We start from the raw sequence: 19,046 nt of genomic DNA, 5'->3' as shown, positions 1-19,046 counted from the left end.
ACACTCTTTGTACAAGAACTTGATCAGTATTTATATACACACCTACAGTGAAAACTTGCAAAATCCAATTTTTTTGATTTTCAGACTTGTCACAGTATTCTCTTAGTTCTTCATCCATTAAATCATAATTAGACTGTATTTGCTTTGATCTGAATTAATTCCTTCTTAGCAAGATGTTTCAAAAGTTACTTAGACATTTTGAATCTGGTAGGCTGTCATGTGCATAGAACTACTATATTTAATTTAATTTAATTTAATTTAATTTAATTTAATTTAATTTAATTTAATTTTATTTATTTATTTTCTGGCCTACGGAAAAAAACAAGCAAACATGACAAAAGTAGCCCACTGCATTGCTGTCAAAAAGTGCCTTGTGTCAAATTTTGTAAGAACAAGTTGATGTAAATGTTCATTTACCTCAAATGTTTACAAAACAGTGGACAAATAAAAATTTTGTACCTTATATACTGTGTTGTTTTCTTGATCAGTCACAGGTTAGACATTTGCAAGAATTAATTTACTATATATCTATCTTGGATTAAAGACATTACCCATCACTTTCCTTCCATCTCTGATTTGCACAGTTGGATGTACTGCATTCTTTGCACTGTAGCTACAAATTCCAATAGACCATGTCAGAACACACTGAATGATGCAAGAGGAGGACCAATACAGAAGACATTTCTTAAGTGCCTCTATAGTAACCTATTGCTGTTGTAGTGGCTCTAGATTTTTCTTTATCTTTCTTCTTAAATGCTCCCTGCATATCTTTTATGTCATAAATATACTGTAATGTAAGTATCACTTTATCGGATGATAATTTGTAGACTGTTTGAGTTCCTAATCACCACCTATAGTTAGCCCCTCGCCTCTCTGGTACAACTATGCCACATGGCCCTGCTGATCACAGCACTTTCTTTATGCAACCTGAATGGGCAGGGGATTGAGATGAAACAAAAAGAAAAAAAGGAGTGAGGGTGAAAGGGGTTGGGTCGTTTGCTAGTTCATAGGGAATGCCATACATTTGACTTTGTATGTGAATGAGTGTGTGAATGAGTGAGTGAGTAAATAAAAGATAATTACAAACAAACATAAACATTACACCAAATCCCAAACATAAGTAAATATTATAACAATGGAATAGTTCATATAATATAAAAAAATCATTATTCTGTGTGTCTATACTTCACCTTTATTCAGCTTCAATTCTTTGCAAGATACTAACTTTCTGAAATCTGCAGGGAGCTCCAAAGTTGGAATTCTTACATCTCACATTGTCCCAAATGCACTCAATGATGTTGAGGTCTTACCTTTTGGATTGGCAGTCTATTGTTGTGAGAACATCAGCAGCCTTAGTTCTGTTTTAGTTTGACTTGATCACATCCGGGATTTTTTTTTCTCAGTGAGAGCTTCTTAATCAGCTCCACATCCTTTCAGATCCACAGCAATGAATTATTCATCTTCTCAAATAGATGGGGTTGACGAAAAAACCTGTGGATGTGAAGTCAGAGTAAACCTTAATATAAGTGCTTTTAGTGCTGCTTGTCTGGTGGGGTAGGGTAGGTTTTTTGAAACAATTTTTCACTGAAACCTCTTTTGAAAATGAACACATTTTTGAATTAACATTATTAAATGGTCTTCAATACCCAATCCTGTATGTTGTTCCAAAATCCCTCTCCAAGGTATTTTAGTGATGCCTTTGCTTTTGCTGTGCAAAGGTCACTCTCCCACGGCCGCTTTATTTTACTACAATGAGCAAAAATGTGACCACACACCAACCTGCTATTGTGGCTCTGTCCATGAATACCAACAGTCTTAGCCTTTTGTGTCTCTTTCACTGTACTCCACATCACGTGCCCTGTCTCAGACTTCCAATACAGTGTGGTTTGCAGTCCATAACCACATGGTACGTGTGGTCTGCAAACCCATATACCACAGTGACCCAGGTTTGACTTTGGGTATTGTTGGGCTCACAGAAATCAGCAAAACGTTTAACAATGCTGAGTTGCATCATAAAGATACATTTTCATGTTACTGGTTCAAACAGGTGTGGTGGTACACCAGACAGTGTGTGTGTGCTGTATGATTCTAGGACCCTGGAGTTGTGGGTTCAATCCTTGCTCAGGTCACTGTCCATCAACAGTTTTTTCTCTTATCAAATAGAAAAAGAGTTTTCTCTCAGCTCCCAAAACATCAAGGTATGCGAGCTGGCTTTGCTAATTTTTTCTCTAGGTGTGAGTGACTGAGAGTGTGTGGTACCATGAGATGTACTGTGTCCAAAGGATGTTTCTGCCTTTGTGACTAATGACCAGAAAGAACCTGAAAAAAAACCAAATGTTTTTAATAAGGAAATCTACACTCACTGACAAAAAACTCACTCAAAGAAAACAGCAAAAGTTGGCATCCCAGCTGATTCCACAAATTCCTGATTGGTAGTAAATCTAGCAACTGAGAAGGCCAAGGAGGTTTTACAATCTGACAAACACATTCCTGGGAAATCACTACTAGGAGTGACCAAGTGATATGATGGCTCTGCAGATCATCATACCAGTAGTTGGAGCAGTGTGTTGCTCCACAGTAAAGACAAGATTGATGCCTCCATACTTGAACCAACCGTTATCAAATCGCAAACAGTACCTGGAATCATAATCAGAGAAAGCACTTTTACGCTCTCTTGTGGCTAGACCCAGCATCTCATCAGACAACCCCTTGTACCGGTAATTATTTACATATTTGCCAATGAGTGTGTAAAAAGTCACCCCTAGTAAGGTTATATGATCAGATATTTTACAAATGAACCTTTGCGTTAAATCAACATTAACACAAATCAGCATTACAGCCACATAATCACATGTTTTGTCATTGATTGAACTGATATCATCTGATGAAACTGTGACATATTTATGTTCCTGGTTTCTCAAAGATTATTGATTTTGGATTTTTATATGTTTTTATGAAAATACGTGTCATAATTTGCTAATGTAAAATGTCCCAAAATAATTAAATTTTTTAAGAAATTGTATTTTCTGATTTAAACAGTTTTTGTTAATGTATTTTTAATGTTATTTTATATACAGTACCATACAAAAGCTAGGAAACACCTTCTCATTCAATGTTTTTTTTTCCCTACATAAATTAAAATGAAGCCATACAGACTATGAAGGAATACATAAGGAATCATGTAGGAAACTTAAAAATGTTAAACAAACCAAAATACAAAAAAAAAGCATTTAGGGCGCTCTTATCTGGGCTACTGTTGCCTTCTGTTTTTTGAGGCTGGTAACTTATACTGTGTAACAGCGGTAACTCTTTCTCTTCCTTTTCTGGGGTGGTCCTTATGAGAGCCAGTTTCATCAAAGTGTTTTATCGTCTTTAAGACAGCACTTGAGGATACTTTCAAAGTTCTTGAAATTTCTGAATTAACTGGCCTTCATTTCTTAAAGTAATTTTTCTTTTAATTTAGTTGAGTAGTTATTACCATTATATGGATTAGAATATTACTTAAATAGAGCTATTCACTGTATACCAACTCTACCTCTTCATAACACAACTAATGCTCTCAAACACATTAAGAGGCAAGAAATTCAAGTTATTAACTCTTGATGAGACACAGCTGAATGCCATTCATGGGGATTACATAATAAAGCTGAATGAGAACATGCCAAGATGTGCAAAGCTGGCATCTAAGCGAGAGGTGCCTACTTTTAAGAATCAAAAATATATAACATGTTCTACTTTGTAAAAAGTTAAAAATGTGCTAAAATAATTCCATATGTGTTTCTCTATAGTTTGGATGACTTTGGTATTAATCTACAATGCAGACATTTTTTTAAATCAATAACCACTACATTTAAGATGTGTCCAAACTTTTGACAAGTACTATATGTGTTCTTGTATTGTTTAATGTGAAGTTCCATTTCATGTAAAACATTAATTTATTTAGAACTTGACATCTCAAAAAAAGTTAGGAGAGGAGAAACAAAAGGCTAAATTAGATTCACCTGACCACAGTTTTCCATTTTGCCTCAGTCCAAAATACAAGAGCACTGGTCCAGAGAAAAAGCAGCATATTTGGATTGTGCTGTGATTAACTTGTATTTGTATATGTAGGGTTGCATGACGAACTTTGTTCACAGACAATGATTTCTAGCATGCAATGATTTCCAGTACAGAATCATGCCTGTATTTAATGCCTGTATTAAGTGACATCTGAGGATTTAAAGATTACCAGCATCCAATATTTACCATCGACTATGTCCTATTCCTGCAGGTATATCTCCAGATTATCAGAACGTTTTGGTGATAATGTGTATGTGGATGATGGGATATTAATAAGATAAGTCTTTTACATTTTACATTATTACATATTTTTTTTGTAGATTGATAAAAAAAAATATGTCATCTTTTGTTCTGAGATACTCTGACTCTTTAAAAATGCTCTTTTTATAGCAGGTTATGTGACTATGTTGCTTGTTTTTGGGAATCTTTGCATTTTTACGAAACAGTAAAATGCCTTATTTTCAGCTTCTCATACATATTTCTATGTTCTATTGTGAATAAATATTTGAGTATAAAATGTGCAAATCACTGTATTCTCCTTTATTGACCTTCATCTACATTTTACACATCATCCCAACTTTTTGGAGCTGGGGTTTTACAATGATAAAACATATTTATTCCCCACATTCCCGGTAGATGGAGACAAATTTCCACACATATTGCCAACGGACCCAAACACACGGTCTGAGTACTGCGCAGACTCAGTTGAGTGACTACCAACCTAGCTAGCAACAGCAACCCAACCACAGAGCAGGCTGGGATTAGGGAATAACCTGATTGCACAAAGAGAAAACGCTTCTGTTGTAGGATACTGTACCTGCTGCACCCGCCATGGCAAATCGTAACCTGAAGCCGGTGAATATTCAGAATAACGCTCCGTCCCCCAAGCCTGGAAACCCAAAGCGCACCACGGACTCCCCGTCTGCAGAGCGCTCGCAGAAGATGGAGGCCGCCGCGACGCCATCACCTAAAGTCTCCAGCCCCCCTCCAGAAGCTGAAGGAGAAAGCGAGCCGCAAGAAGTGACCCTGGACCTGAAGAGCTTCAGGAGACCTGGAGAAAAAACCTTCACACAGAGGTGCAGACTGTTTGTGGGCAACCTTCCTACAGACCTCACAGAGGACGACTTCAGAAAGCTGTTCGCTAAATATGGCGAGGCTAACGAGGTGTTCATCAACCGAGAGCGAGGATTCGGCTTCATCCGGCTGGTAGGTTAAGCTCTTAGACTGCTATCCTAACCTAACGCTAGCTTAGTTAAAACAAATTTTTCTTCTTATAATGCTTTTCATTTTTAAGTTAAAGCAGGTAAGTTTAGCTAACGAGCTTGACGAACTAACGTTACCCTAAAATTTTCCCCAAATGATCCTAATGTAGCTAACTAGTTAGTTAAATATTTCCTCAGTTTTTCTTCAGGGTTTGAAGCTAAGCTAACTTTAAAGTTCCCTTCAGAGCTTTTAACTGAACCAACAGTTAAATTCATGTTTTTTTTTCTTTACATCTATAAGCTAAGCTAACCTTAAAAGTTCCTCCAGTTTTTCTTCAAGGCTTAAGCTAAGAGGCTAACGTTACGTTTTACCTCAGTTTCTCTTCAGAGCTCAAAGCTAAGCTAACCTTTAAATTTCCCCAAATTCTTCTAATGTAGCTAGGTTAACCTAGTTAAGCATTTCCTCAGCCTTAACGTTTAACAGCAAAATTTAAAGTTCTCCTTTAGAATTAGTTTTTCTTTATTAAGACTTAAGGTAGGAGGGTAAGGTTGCGTTTTTACCTCAGTTTGCCTTTAAAGATTGAAGCTAAGCTATGTTGGCTGGATAGCTAGCTAGCTAGCATACCGCTAAGCTATGGTAACATAAAACAAATTCTATAATTGTGCCGAAAGTTACAAATCTGCTCAGTTGAAGTTAAACTAAGGTTTCAGTTTCGCCAAATTCCCGCAGTTTGAAACTAGGTTAGTTAGGTAGCTTTCTAGCTAATGTTATTTCCATATTTTTTTCCCAAAAAATGTATGTGCCGTTCAAAGCGAACCTTACCATAAAATTTCTTCAAATGCTCCGAATGTAGCTAACCTAGTTAAATATTTCCTCCGTTTTTTTCAGAGTTTGAAGCTAAGCTAAGTTCCATTCAGCGCTTCAAACTAAACTAACGGTTACATTCATTTTTTTCTTGTAGCTAAGTTCTAGTTTTTTTTTTTATTGAAGTCTTGGGCTAAGAGGTGTTACCTGTTTACCTCAGTTTTGGCTAGCACACCGTTAAGCTAAGCTAACATTAAAATTTCTGTAGATGTGCAGAAAGTTACAAAATCACTCATTTTTTTCAGGGTTTAAAGCTAAGCTAGCCATTTCTTATTTAGGGAATAAAGTTGAGCAAAGGTTCCAATTTTGCCAGATTCCCGTAGTTTAAAGTTAACTAGGTTAGTTAACGCTAGTTGGGTAGCTAACGTAACGTTACTGTTAATGTCTTAAAACGTCTGTAGCGTTTGAAGCTAAGCTAACGGTACAATTTCACCAAACGTTTGAATTTACCTCAGTGTTAGGCAGGGTTTGAAGCTATGCTAACTATCCAGCTAAATTGAAATGCTTCTCATTTTTTTTGTCAATGGTTCAAGCTAAACCATCATTTAAATGTTTCCCTTTTTATTCACTGGAAACTAAGCTAACTTTAAAATATCCTCCAAAATGTCTTTAAGGCTAAGGGGCTAACGTTAACGTTTTTCAACAGTTTATTTTCAGAGCTTGCGGCTAAGCTAGGTTAGCTTAGCATACATTTTTTCATACTTGAAGCTAAGCTAATTTATTATTATTTTATTATATTATTATTTGTTATAAAAAAAAAAACTAAAGCTAAGATAGGGTAGTTAACTAGTTGTTCATGTACAGTTAACGTTAATTTCCTTTAATTTTTCTTTAAGGCTTGAAGCTGAGCTAATGTTAATTTTTCCCTAAATGTCCCTTAAGTTATAAATTCCCTCAGTATTTTCAGGGTTTGAGCTAAACAATTGTAAATTAAATAAAAATTTCTCTCAGCTGTTTTTCAAAAATTGAAGCTATGCTAATAAAACAATCCTTAAGGTTTTCTGCAGCACCTGAGTTAAAGCTAAGAACCTAGCAAAAGCTGATGTAAAGTAGCTTTTGTCGCAAGAAGATAATTTGGCTACATTTGTTTAGTTTTATGTTATTAAACCAGATGGCTTGCTAGCTATCTTTGTTGGTTTAGGATAATTTAAATGTTTTGCAGTCTTTTGAGGTGTATTTCATAAACCTGATGAAATACCAAACTCACCCTAATATTAAATGTTTTTCAGAATCAATTTACTCAAGCAATTAAACCTTAATATGGCATGAATCAAAACAAACCCAACAGTGCTGTTTTGTTTTCTTCTTTATATAGCTATAGTCATATTCATATATCAAATATTCAGTCATATATTCAGTTTGTAAGAAAATTGTTACTTTGTAAAGTTTTGCTTGCAGAGAGCAGTTGTTTCCTTATGAAAAAAAGAAAGTAGAAATGCATATTATCAAGAGGTGTAACCTATTACTTGTTTTTGTTTGTTTGTTTGATTTTAATATTAGTGTCTTGATGTTCTAGATTATCTTTGTTTCTCATGAACAAGCTAAATATGTGAAACTGAAATGTGTAAACAGACAATTTCAGTATGTAGCTTGCTTTAATGTTCTAAAATATATACAAACTTAGTGTAGTAAAAATAACTGTAGCTTGCTCACCTGTATTGCTGTTTCTCCAACACTTTTTATGTTTTGTTTTTGTAAAGGAAACCAGAACATTAGCAGAGATCGCCAAGGCTGAGTTGGATGGCACAGTTCTGAGAAACAGGCCTATTCGCATTCGCTTTGCCACTCATGGAGCTGCACTCACAGTTCGAAATCTCTCACCAGTGGTTACCAATGAGCTTCTAGAGCAGAGTTTTGCACAGTTTGGGCCAGTTGAGCGGGCAGTCGTAGTAGTAGATGACCGTGGAAGACCCACAGGCAAGGGAATTGTGGAGTTTTCTAATAAACCTGCTGCAAGAAAGGCTCTTGATCGGTGTGTTGAAGGTGCCCTTCTACTTACCACGTAAGTACCATCTAACATTTTAAGGTTTTGATTTTTTGATGTTAACAGTGTGAAAAATTTGTCATTTGTCAAAATTGAGTTTTTGCTTGCTGTTGCTTTCTAGTTCCCCCCGTCCAGTTGTTGTAGAACCAACAGAACAGTTTGATGATGAAGATGGCCTTCAAGAGAAGCTGTTGCAAAAATCAGCACAATATTACAAGTATGTTCCTGTTTTACTTCTGAAATTGCCTTTAATGTGTTTAAATAAAATTTTAGTTAATCACTCAATGCTGTTTTCTTCTGGTTTTAGGGAGAGGGAGCAGCCGCCACGCTTTGCTCAGCCAGGAACCTTTGAATTTGAATACTCATCTCGCTGGAAGGCGCTTGATGAAATGGAAAAACAGCAGAGGGACCAGGTGAACAGGAACATCCAAGAAGCCAAAGAGAAACTAGAGGCTGAGATGGAGACAGCAAAACATGAGCACCAGCTCATGATGATGAGACAAGGTACCAAGACGGCAGAAACATAAATGTTTCCTGTAAATTTAAAATACTCATTTGTACCCTTTAAATGATCTTTTAATGAGTAACAGTTCAGTTTACTAACACATTCTTTGGGCTTTGATCAATAGATCTCATGAGGCGTCAAGAAGAGTTGCGCCGCCTGGAGGAACTAAGAAACCAAGAACTGCAGAAGCGCAAGCAGATGGAGATGAGGTACACTGTCAGGGTTTATTCATTTTATTTTTTTATTCATGACCAGTTCGTCATACATGAGTGTTAAAGTTGAGTTGAGGAATTAAGGAATTCTTAACATATTCTGTGTTTCCAGGCATGAAGAAGAGCGGCGTAGACGTGAGGAGGAAATGATGCGCCACAGAGACCAGGATGACATGAGGCGCCAGGATGAGATGAGGCGCCAAAGTGACGGTTTTAAGCCTGGCTTTATGGATGGCGTGAGTACAAAACAGATTATTGTTTTGTAAAACTTTGTCATAGATATATCTTCCCAATTGCTGCAATTATGACGCAGTAAATGTCTTTATCCATTTTTCCGTGCATCAGTCACTTGTACTCTGCCAATGTTTTAGTTGGTTGATTTAAGGTGTAACTTTGTTGGAACGGCAGCATTCGTATGCAGGGATGCTAGTTGCTGTTTTTAAATTTAATTTAAGCTAACTGCTAGCAATGCATCTTGGTTAGGTTTCAGTACATGCCACAACAGTTTGTGTCACTTCTTTGGAATCTGTCTTCCCCATAACACCATGTTGTGTATCCCAAGTTGCCCTGTTTCAAAGTCAGTTTTTTTTCTTCCTTGCTGATGTTACTCTTGCCATAACCCCTATCTCAGCATTTGTTAAATTCTGGTAAAAAAAAAAGAAGACCAGATCAGATCAGAAGTTGATCTTTAACAGTAATGGTGAGAATTAGTCATTACAGATTACATTATCACTGTTTGTTGGAGACAAACTGAACATATTATATTTTTAACAGTCTAACGAAATATTTGGATTTTGGATCCAGTTTACATTTAAGGCCTATTCAGTCTAGTATTGTTTTTTAATAACTAAACTATACCGTGCAGAAAAGGGTGCAGGCTCTGAAAGGGGGGAAAAAAGAGTTTTGGTGTAGATGTGATACATTTTGTGCTCATTTCTGCTTTGGCTTTTTTACTTGTGAATACGTGAATAGACATTTAGTGTCTATTGTGTTTTTATGTTGGAGTGCAAATTTGTACTGAACTTCTGTTAAATTGCTTTTCTAGTTGGGGAACTTGCTAAAGCATTGTATCGTGGTATTGTAGTGATCACCAGTACTGGGGTAATTGCTTCTCTTTAACTTATCTGTGGTTTATTATTTTTATTTCCTTATGTCAGGACATTTAGTCTTTGAAAAGATTGTGAGTAAAACCATATAATTACATTGGTATTACATGAAATATAAAAATGTAATTTTATTGTATAAAATTAGGGCTGCAACGATTAGTCTGCATAATCGACAACGTCAACTATAAAATATTCTCGACGCAGAATTTTATTGTCGATGCGTTGTTTGAGGTGTGATGGAGCGAGAGAGAGAGAGATTTTGCGACCACGAGAGAGTAAGGGCGAGGAAGACACGCATAGTGAGAAAGTAACAAATACTGACCATCCTGATTGGCCTCTCCTCATGCTTAGTTAACCAAAGTGGTTTCAGTCTTGGTGGGTTTTGCAGCACGTGAGAGAGCGGTACAGGCGCGCATACAGCGTGTTCCATTGAACACGAATAAACACATTTTACTCCACAATACTGTACATTCTGTCTTTGCTAATTCTGTAAAGCTTAAACACTGACTTCTATATTACCCGTGGTGAGTTAAATTACTGAAGAGAGTGAGTGTAAACAGGCTATACTCCTTCATTAACATTGCTAACATTAGTTAAACTAATGTTAGCTGATGTCAGGGAGATACTGTACTCCAGGGGTCAACAATTAAGTTTGCCTGCGGGCCAGATATTTTCCAAGCCATTACACGACGAGTCACAAAAGAAATTCTGTTTTGGAAAATGAAGTGTAATGGAATGCTATAGACTAGTAGATCTCCAGCCCAGAGGGTTGTTGAACCCAATTGCACAACAGTTGATCTCAAAGCAGGTAAACCTAAGAAGAAAGGAAAAATAAATAAATAAACACACTGCTCCTCACGTCATCGCTGCCCCGGCTAGCAAATTGAGATACAGCTGTGAAAAAACGCCCTTATAAGGAGATGGGGAGTCTGAGAACGGGCAGGAGCTAAAGTCACGCCGAGCGCGACAGAGAGACGGGAGAAATGTATACAAAAGCTTGGCAGAGAAGCTTATAGTTTTAATGGAAGTTGCATTCAGCTGTCGCAGGTAGCACAAAATGATGCAAACTGCAAGAGAGTACCTAAATGCGTCTAAGTAATTTAGAAAAATATTGGTAAGAAAATAAATCATTCTTGTTAACAGTTATGTATAACTTAATAATGTACTATTCTATTAAGTTATAGAATATTACTTAATCTATAGCTTAATAGGAAAAATAGAAATAAGCTGGTAAAATAAGTAGGATACTAATACTACTTAGTATGAATTAACTCATTAACTGATCTGTTTCTCATAAACACTTTTTGTAGACTGTTCTTTGTATATTGAGAATACTGTCACGTGCTGTTGTGCCATCTCTCCTTTGAGAATAACGTTTTTAGTACAACTTTGCTCTGAACAGCTTCAACTTAATGTACTTGGAACATGCTCAATCTTACTGTAGTTTGTAATGTTTTGTTAACTCAGCACGATGAATTGAGAAACACATCACATACTTCTTATGTGATTAGACAGCATTTTTCTCCTGAAATGATATTTTGAAATCTTGATGCTTCATGTGAACTACAATCTATTTTAAATGACCTGAGTTTACTTTCCAGACTTATCTTTGGAAACATCTATTTATTTGTCTGTCTTCCTATCTGTCCTTGTCTGAGTTTTCTAGGTATGTAGATGATGCTGTAGCTTGAAAGTTAAAAAATCTATTTGTAGGGACCAACCACTCTTTTACGGTCTGATTACTAGGCAAGAGCTTTTAAAAGGTTAAAAGCAACATTTATGTTCATATTCATTTATAATGAGTGTTGGTTAAACATGTTGTGCTCTGTTGTGTAATAGAATGGGAGCAGTATTTCTCAACCCTGGTCTTGGAAGTGATCTGCACGTTTTATTAGTTTAGTAAGTTCTGAAAGGCAGCTGATTAGCTGATTTATGTGTTAAGACAAGCCATGGGAAAAAAAAATACTAATAGGATGTTCCACAGTTTTTAGCTTTAATTCTGTACATTAGAAGAGAAATACTATCACAAATACAGGTGCTTGATTAGGGTAGTTAAATGACAGCCAAATTGTATCACTGGAATCTGGACTAGTAATGTATCATTACTGGTTTACGGTCTGGTTTACGACTGGAATCAGGATTGATAAGTGGATCTGTCCTGTCTGTCCAATTTTCCATACATTAGTTTATTATTATTGGTTCGGAATGGTCCCATCTATAGAAATTAACCTGCAGGACAGGGAACCTCCAGGACCAGGGTTAAGCAAGTATAGAGTGTACTTTACTGACACCTTCTGTCAATTTATTCTCTTTTCAGCTTGTTTTTGCCTTTTTGTTTATGCCTTTAAGATATACTGTGTGCATGTGTTTTATATAGACTTTACTGCTAATTTTCTGATTCATTTTAAGTATGTTCATATGAACGACAAGCCTATATAATATCTTCTTTCTCTTTTCAAAACCACTTTTTCTGGTATTGTTTCAGGTTGCTTTGGAGTTTGAGGACTTACTGAGCTGAATTAAAACAGTTAAATAAAAATGAGCGAAGATTTATAAAGCAGGTGACCTTTCAATGGGATATTTCATTGAGTGTCACAACAAACAATTGAGTGCAATGTCCCTCATTTAGACTATCTTGTACAGTAGCGTTTCATCGTTTTTTTTATTACAGCATTTGAATTTATGCTTCTATTGTTTTGTCTTTGATTGTCTTAATTTATCTCATGTTTGTCCCTGTGAGTGGAGAACATCCCATCAAATTAAATTATGTAAATATTGGAATTTTAAAATTTGGTCAGGTCCCCCACAGAAGATGAGCTAGTCATTTTGATAGACAGGGGCATATGCATTTAATAATAATCAGTATATTTTTAAATTAAATTTAATTTAATTGTTTTTTAAATTAATTAATATACACATACACTAAGTATTTTATAATGGCAGAGAGACAAAAGATTAATAGAGACATTGAAAACATGATCGCTTTCCATTTTTAAAGCACTTTTAGCTGCTGGCCTGCTAAAACCTACTCTGAAACTGCAGCCTTATGACCAGATTTGGACAAAAGATAAACAACAACCAAATGCAAAAGTTCATCCCTAAAATCAGTTGGAAACCTGGGTTTTTATCCAAGTGCTTTGCAGAAGTTGTCTTTCTGTTCTGTACTTAGCAGAACAAAAGCTGTTTTACCTTCCACTACAGATTTTAGTGGACTGCATTAGTATTCATACCTCTTGCATTTTTTCACATTTTATCACCTTACACCTTTATTGAGATTTTAGATGAAAGACCAACACAAAGTGGCACATGATTGTGAAATGGAACCAAAAATGATACATGGTTTTTAAAATTTAAAATAAACTTCTGGAAAGTGACATGCAAAAGTATTCAGTCCCCCTATATCAATACTTATTAGAGACACATTTTGCTGCAATTACAGCTGCAAGTGTTTTGGGGTGCGTCTCTACCTTTGCACATCTATAGACTGAGATTTTTGCCCATTCTTTGCAAAATAGCTCAGGCTGACCCAGGTTTGATAGAGAGCATCTGTGAACAGCACGTCTTGCTCAATGGGATTTAGGTCAGGACTTCGACTGGGCCATTCTAACACATGAATATTCTTTGATCTAAACATTCCAGTGTAGATCTGGCTGTATGTTTACGGTCATTGTCTTGCTAAAAGGTGAATCACAATTGCTGCATTCCCTGCTTGGCTTGTGGCAAACTACAAATGACACTTTTTCTCCCTGCTTTTCTTGCAACTCTTCTAATAACGACAGATTTGTAAGGTGACAAAATGTGAAAGTTCAAGGTGTATAAATATCTTTGCAAGCCAGTGTATGTGAAGGAACTTCAGGTAATGTAGGCTACCATGATCACAAATGACATTGAAACACACAAAATAGAAAGACTGAATTTAGTCTTAGCTTAGCAGAATCATCTTTGCTTTCATCTTTGTTTTTCTTCATGGCCAGACATCCACCAAACACCAGAGAGTGAAGGAATCTGCATTGCTTTATTGAAGCTGGACACTTGTGCGGATATAGAGCCTTAAACGCAGGTTACGTCACCATTCAGATGTGCTGGTAATCACAAATTTTGCAAAGTCAGTCACATACTGAAGAGCTGCGTTTCTGGTCTGTTTATCGGTTCTGTACGCACAGGACAAAAATAAAAACCAGGAAAAGATGAAATCTGCTCTTTTTCTGCCCATCATCGCCCTCCTGAAAACGGCAAACCAAAGCCTTAAAGTTCTTGCTCGTCTTGCAATGTGTCAAATATTCCCCTGTCATTTCTTAAGTCCAACAATGCTGCACATCAGTCAGTTGCTCCAGACATTCTGTGTTTTTGCTTCAAGTTGACAAGATCCTTCCTTAGATTTCCTAAGTCAACATTGCTTAATTCATTTTCATTCTGGATTCTGTGCTGCTTCTCCGAAGGCTTTATTTTGTTTTCAGAAAATGGCTACAGCACGAAGCATTGCTAAAAGTACCTATTTCTTCTTATTCAGACATTTTTTTTAACTGCTTTGCCCTATTCATTTTTCCAAAATGATTAACTTTTATGTCTCTAAAATACTGTTCTAGTGTGCACTATAAACGAATGCTTAACGAAAGCGATTCAATTTGTACCAACATTTCTAGTAGTGTGAACATTGCCTAGGGTTAGAGCATTGATGTCTTGTGCACATGATCTCCACCTACCAGACAGGTTGTGAATAATTAAGTTTACAGTGGATCACCCTGAAGGTCTTTCAGACATCTTAAAAGAAACAAGTTATGACTGGGAAACATGTACAAAAGAAACAACTTACTGAAAAAAAGCAACTGATCATGGAATATACTGATGGGAAGATTGTCCTGCATTGGAAGCTGAAACTGGATAAATCTCTTCTTTACAAGATTTCTTAATGCTAAGTAATGAAAAATATAAACAACCTGAATTCCATTATTCAGGCTGTAATAAGTTTTGCCCAAAAAACTATATATTTTATGGCGTGGTCCCTTGGTTTAGTTTAGGAAAGTTTTAATATTTTAAACAAGATTAAAAAAATCTAAATAACAAAGGAAACGTCTTTGGGGCAGCTTTTTTGGTCAGAATTTAGGAACACCACCTTTACCAGATTTAATGGATATAGATTTAACTTTTTGATGGGTTTTCACACTTTCTTTTGTGTGAAAGCCTTCTGAATCAGTGAGTTTTTTGGGGCCATGGCAAAACCAGGCCTGTTTGGAAAAAAAGTTCAAATCTATTGGGATGTAAACACATTTGCAAGGTGCACTTTTCTTTTTCTATCTAAAAATGTACAAAATAAGAAATTAATAATTTTGCTTGGGTAATTTTGCTTAGTATTTTATTCAGAATATTTTTTTCTTTCTTTCTTTTTTTAACCCAATGCCTTATAGTAATCTGTTCATTTATTACTCTTACCTATTTACTTTTGACCAGAAGTACATTCTACTCTATGTATGATTAGTCTTTATTTGTTTGCTAATTTATTCCTGATTTTTAGTTTTCTTTTTCTTTTTTACTTTATAAACAATGTAATTGATTTTCTTCTGATAATCTCAAGACGCCCAACATCAGGTGGAAATCTCTCTCTTCGTGTTTTAATTTATTTTCTCTCTCTCTGTCTTTCTCTCTCTTTTTGTCTGACTGTGTATCTGAAGTTGTTTATTTACAGTGCTCATTTTAACCAAATCTCAACCACCCTTCTGCCAAAGTCAGAAGCAGAGTTAAACCTTGGTACTTGAGAGTTGTCCAATAATCTCAGAGGGGCAGCAACAAAACTGAGAAAGATTTATTATATGGACAGTTAAGGCAGACAGCAAGAGATAATAATGTTAAATGAGGCTTTTGGCTATTTCTAAACAGAATCTTTCTCGATTGATTGGGGTGGAAACTTACTGCTGATCACCTTTTATACAAAGCTTTAAGCCAATTGATACCTTTCCTGGCACACTTGGTAATGCTGAATATGCAGGGCTTCTGTAATGTCCCAGAGTTGTAAAACAAAATGAAAACATAATTTACAATTTGAAATCAGCTAAATTCAAAACATGGTCAAGAACATGTGAACTCCAGGCCAAATTGTACTAGATGTTATTTACTGTGCTATGTAGCTTACAGTGATGTTAGCTGTCTTAGCTGTCCTGACTCACTGTTTGCTAATACTCATTGATGCTTAACTGTAAATATATTATGTATGAGTTTGGATTAGAAATGCCCAAATAAACTAGCCTGGTTCTCTTCACAATCCATCTGCACACAGAGTGGGTATTTAAACACTGCCTGCAGGAGCTCACAGAAAATGTTTCGTATGATCATATGATCTCTCTACATCTTATTTTATAAGTTTATATAACTTGTTTAACTTTTTGGTCCATTGACAATTGCATAATCTGCTAGTGGAAGTGTGTGAGGAGACGTTTGTGTGAGGTGTGTGTGTTTGTGTGTGAGCTGAGGTGAGGTGTGGGTGTGTAAGAGTAAGTTGCTGTGCTTTTATTTATTTTTTTTTTTTTTTTTACTTTTATTTTTTTTAAATAAACGTTTTGTTGGTAGTTTGTCTTTTCCTTTTTTGTTAAGTTTATGAGGACATATTTTGTGGTAACAAGGTAAGTAACATTACACACTGCATTTTTGTCACTCACTTCATGTTTTTTTTTTTTTTTTTTTTTTTTTTTTTTACTGAAATGCCCTGGTCTTTCTACATTAATATATAGATAGTAGACAGACAGTCATTTATGTGGGTCCAAAATGTATTCCTCTTTTAAAAGAATCCCTCAGCTTTGAATAAGTAGATCTGCATGCATCCACCAATGTGGCTTGTCCGCTTTCTGAAGGGGCAACCATACCCATACAAGTCCTAAAACACAGGAAATGCTTTGCACTTTAGAGGTTTACTCATATCTAAGCAAAAACATTTTTCTACATTGTCCTGGAATCGGAGAAACTGCTTACACAGGGATTATGATCTTCCTGTGATTTTTACTTGTTTATTGTAGGCCTGTCAATCAGCATGCTAATTGCTAGACCCAGCTCCCATACTAATCTATCTAATCATTTTAAAAAATGTTTTGTCGTGCAAAAATGACTGTTCTGAATATTTTGTAAATATTCAGATTTTAAAAATTTCTTTATATTACCTCTGGTTAAATTTTCACTTATAGGTCAGTAAGACCTAAAATTCCTATGATCAGTTCTCAGTTTCTTATCAAAGCTCTCATTGGCTTTTTGTACGTATCTGTGCCGACATTTTGCAAAATTGCTTTAAATGGTGCATTGGCCTGTTGTGTGAAACCAATGATATAAGTAAAATCTAAGAAATAAACACAATTAAGGTTTTGTGTGGAAACATCAAAGCCTGTTGCATTGCTGCTCAGTAACAACTTGAATCATCTACTAACCTTTTACTTACTACAGATAAACCAGCTGAAAGTACACATACGTTTCCAGTGTCGCGCTCCGGCAAGCCTTGAGATTTCCGATAATCTACATTTTATGTAATTGAGGCTTACAGTTGCATACCTTTTCTTTACTTCCAGAGAGAACAGGATATGAGAATGAGTGAAATGGGGGCGCGTGGAGCCATTAATATGGGAGGTATGATCATAAATCTCCAGCTAATTTTTAACCACAATGTTCGAGGCATCTGCGTATTTTTTGTAATTCTATTTTTAGGCTTAACACTGCAAAAGCAAAGTTTTGTGTAACCTTGAATGTACAGTGTCTTGCAAAAGTATTCAACATCATTAAGTCATTGGATTCATCAGGATTACAAAAAAATTAGACAGGTTGTTCTGCCTTGCATAAGTATTCAACCCCTTGCTGTGGTAACAGCTGTGTGTGTGTGTGTTTGACCTACTGAAAGGTAAATTTTCTCCTGAGCTTTAGTAGACTGGTATCTGTTGTCTTGCAGTGCAGTTGCAGGACAACCTGTGCCAGAAGAGATTATTAATTAAGTATTAATTTTTTAATTATTTTATTTTCATCTTTTATTTTTTTAACAATTAAATAATGTTTTTGGTAGCCAAATACAAAAAAACTAGTTTTGTCCATTCCTACGTATTAAAGGCTTCTATTTCTGTGACGTCTTGAGGCATCTGGGTACACTGCTTTTTTTTTGAGGACTCTACTCAAAATCATTCAAGAGACAGTCATGGCTATGACAAACCTTAACTTGTGCTTCACAAGGTAGCCCGTTGTGGGTTTTGATGTGTTCAGGGTCATCATCCAGCTTTTCCTTCTCTGTATCTACATGACCCGTTAGCTGGGCTTTCTTGAAGACGTTATGAACTGGAGAACACTGTGTTTTTGTATTCTTTTCTTGCTTTGTAGGCAGAGTTGCCATATTTTTTGCACTAAAATGAGCTTATACATCTTTACATATAAAACCTATCAGAGAGCTGCTTGGAAGATGTGCTCTTTTGTGTGCCAGTGAGTTTTCATACTTTGCACTTTTTTCTTCTTTGCATCTTATTTTTTTGCACCATGTTTAAAATAAAATCTGCTTACAATTTTGTAAATAGGTAAATTAAACCTTTATTTTAAACTTCTCATACAGGTTTTGACTCCTTTGAAAATAAATAAAAATCAAACATTAGTTTGCATATTTGATAGTTAATGATACTGTTGCTATTTTGGCACATCTACCAGTAAAACTGTATTTTTCAGTAATCTAAGAACAAACCTATTGAAATCATAATTGAGAACCACTCACAGTTGAAGAAGTGTGTGTGTGCGTGTGTGTGCTTGCTTTTTTACTACTGGTATTTTTCTAGTTAACATTTTATAAAAGCTTGTTATATATGGAGTTAATGACCTTTGTCTGTGCTTCTTTGTTCCACTCTCAACCACTAAACTCAGTACCACGTTAAAGGTGATTGTTGGCACCTCTTTGGCACTGGGTTTGAATACTTACTGTAATAATGAGCGTTAGCTCAGGTACTGTTTAGGACTCAATATGAATGGCAGTCTTTCTAACACTTACAAACAGCATTTTGAGCCATTTTAGTTGGTTGAATACTTTTGCATGGCACTGTTTTTTATGGTTTTCTGTATTACTCTGTCCATAATGTGGGTTGCGTGTATGAGTGTATAGGATTTGCGTGAGA

General features: G+C 35.8%; 1 protein-coding gene across 2 annotated transcripts in view; it reads left to right on the top strand.

Moving 5' to 3' along the window:
* The first annotated feature begins 4,755 nt into the window (after positions 1–4,755).
* The window catches only part of pspc1 (paraspeckle component 1), a 33,227-nt gene continuing 18,936 nt past the window's right edge, over positions 4,756–19,046 (top strand). The window contains exons 1-7 of one of the 2 annotated variants that reach the window (XM_022674835.2): positions 4,756–5,265; positions 7,827–8,128; positions 8,232–8,327; positions 8,418–8,614; positions 8,740–8,824; positions 8,940–9,063; positions 17,478–17,535. In XM_022674835.2, coding sequence (XP_022530556.1) covers positions 4,891–5,265; positions 7,827–8,128; positions 8,232–8,327; positions 8,418–8,614; positions 8,740–8,824; positions 8,940–9,063; positions 17,478–17,535 — 1,237 coding nt within the window. In that variant the 5' untranslated portion in view covers positions 4,756–4,890. The remainder of the gene's footprint in view (positions 5,266–7,826; positions 8,129–8,231; positions 8,328–8,417; positions 8,615–8,739; positions 8,825–8,939; positions 9,064–17,477; positions 17,536–19,046) is intronic. The other variant, XM_007254820.4, reaches the window with a different exon arrangement.

The sequence above is a fragment of the Astyanax mexicanus genome, chromosome 21 (assembly GCF_023375975.1).
Source record: "Astyanax mexicanus isolate ESR-SI-001 chromosome 21, AstMex3_surface, whole genome shotgun sequence".
NCBI lineage: Eukaryota > Metazoa > Chordata > Actinopteri > Characiformes > Acestrorhamphidae > Astyanax > Astyanax mexicanus.
The sequence above is the reverse complement of the archived record's forward strand: the minus strand, read 5'-3'. Positions and strand labels throughout refer to the sequence as shown.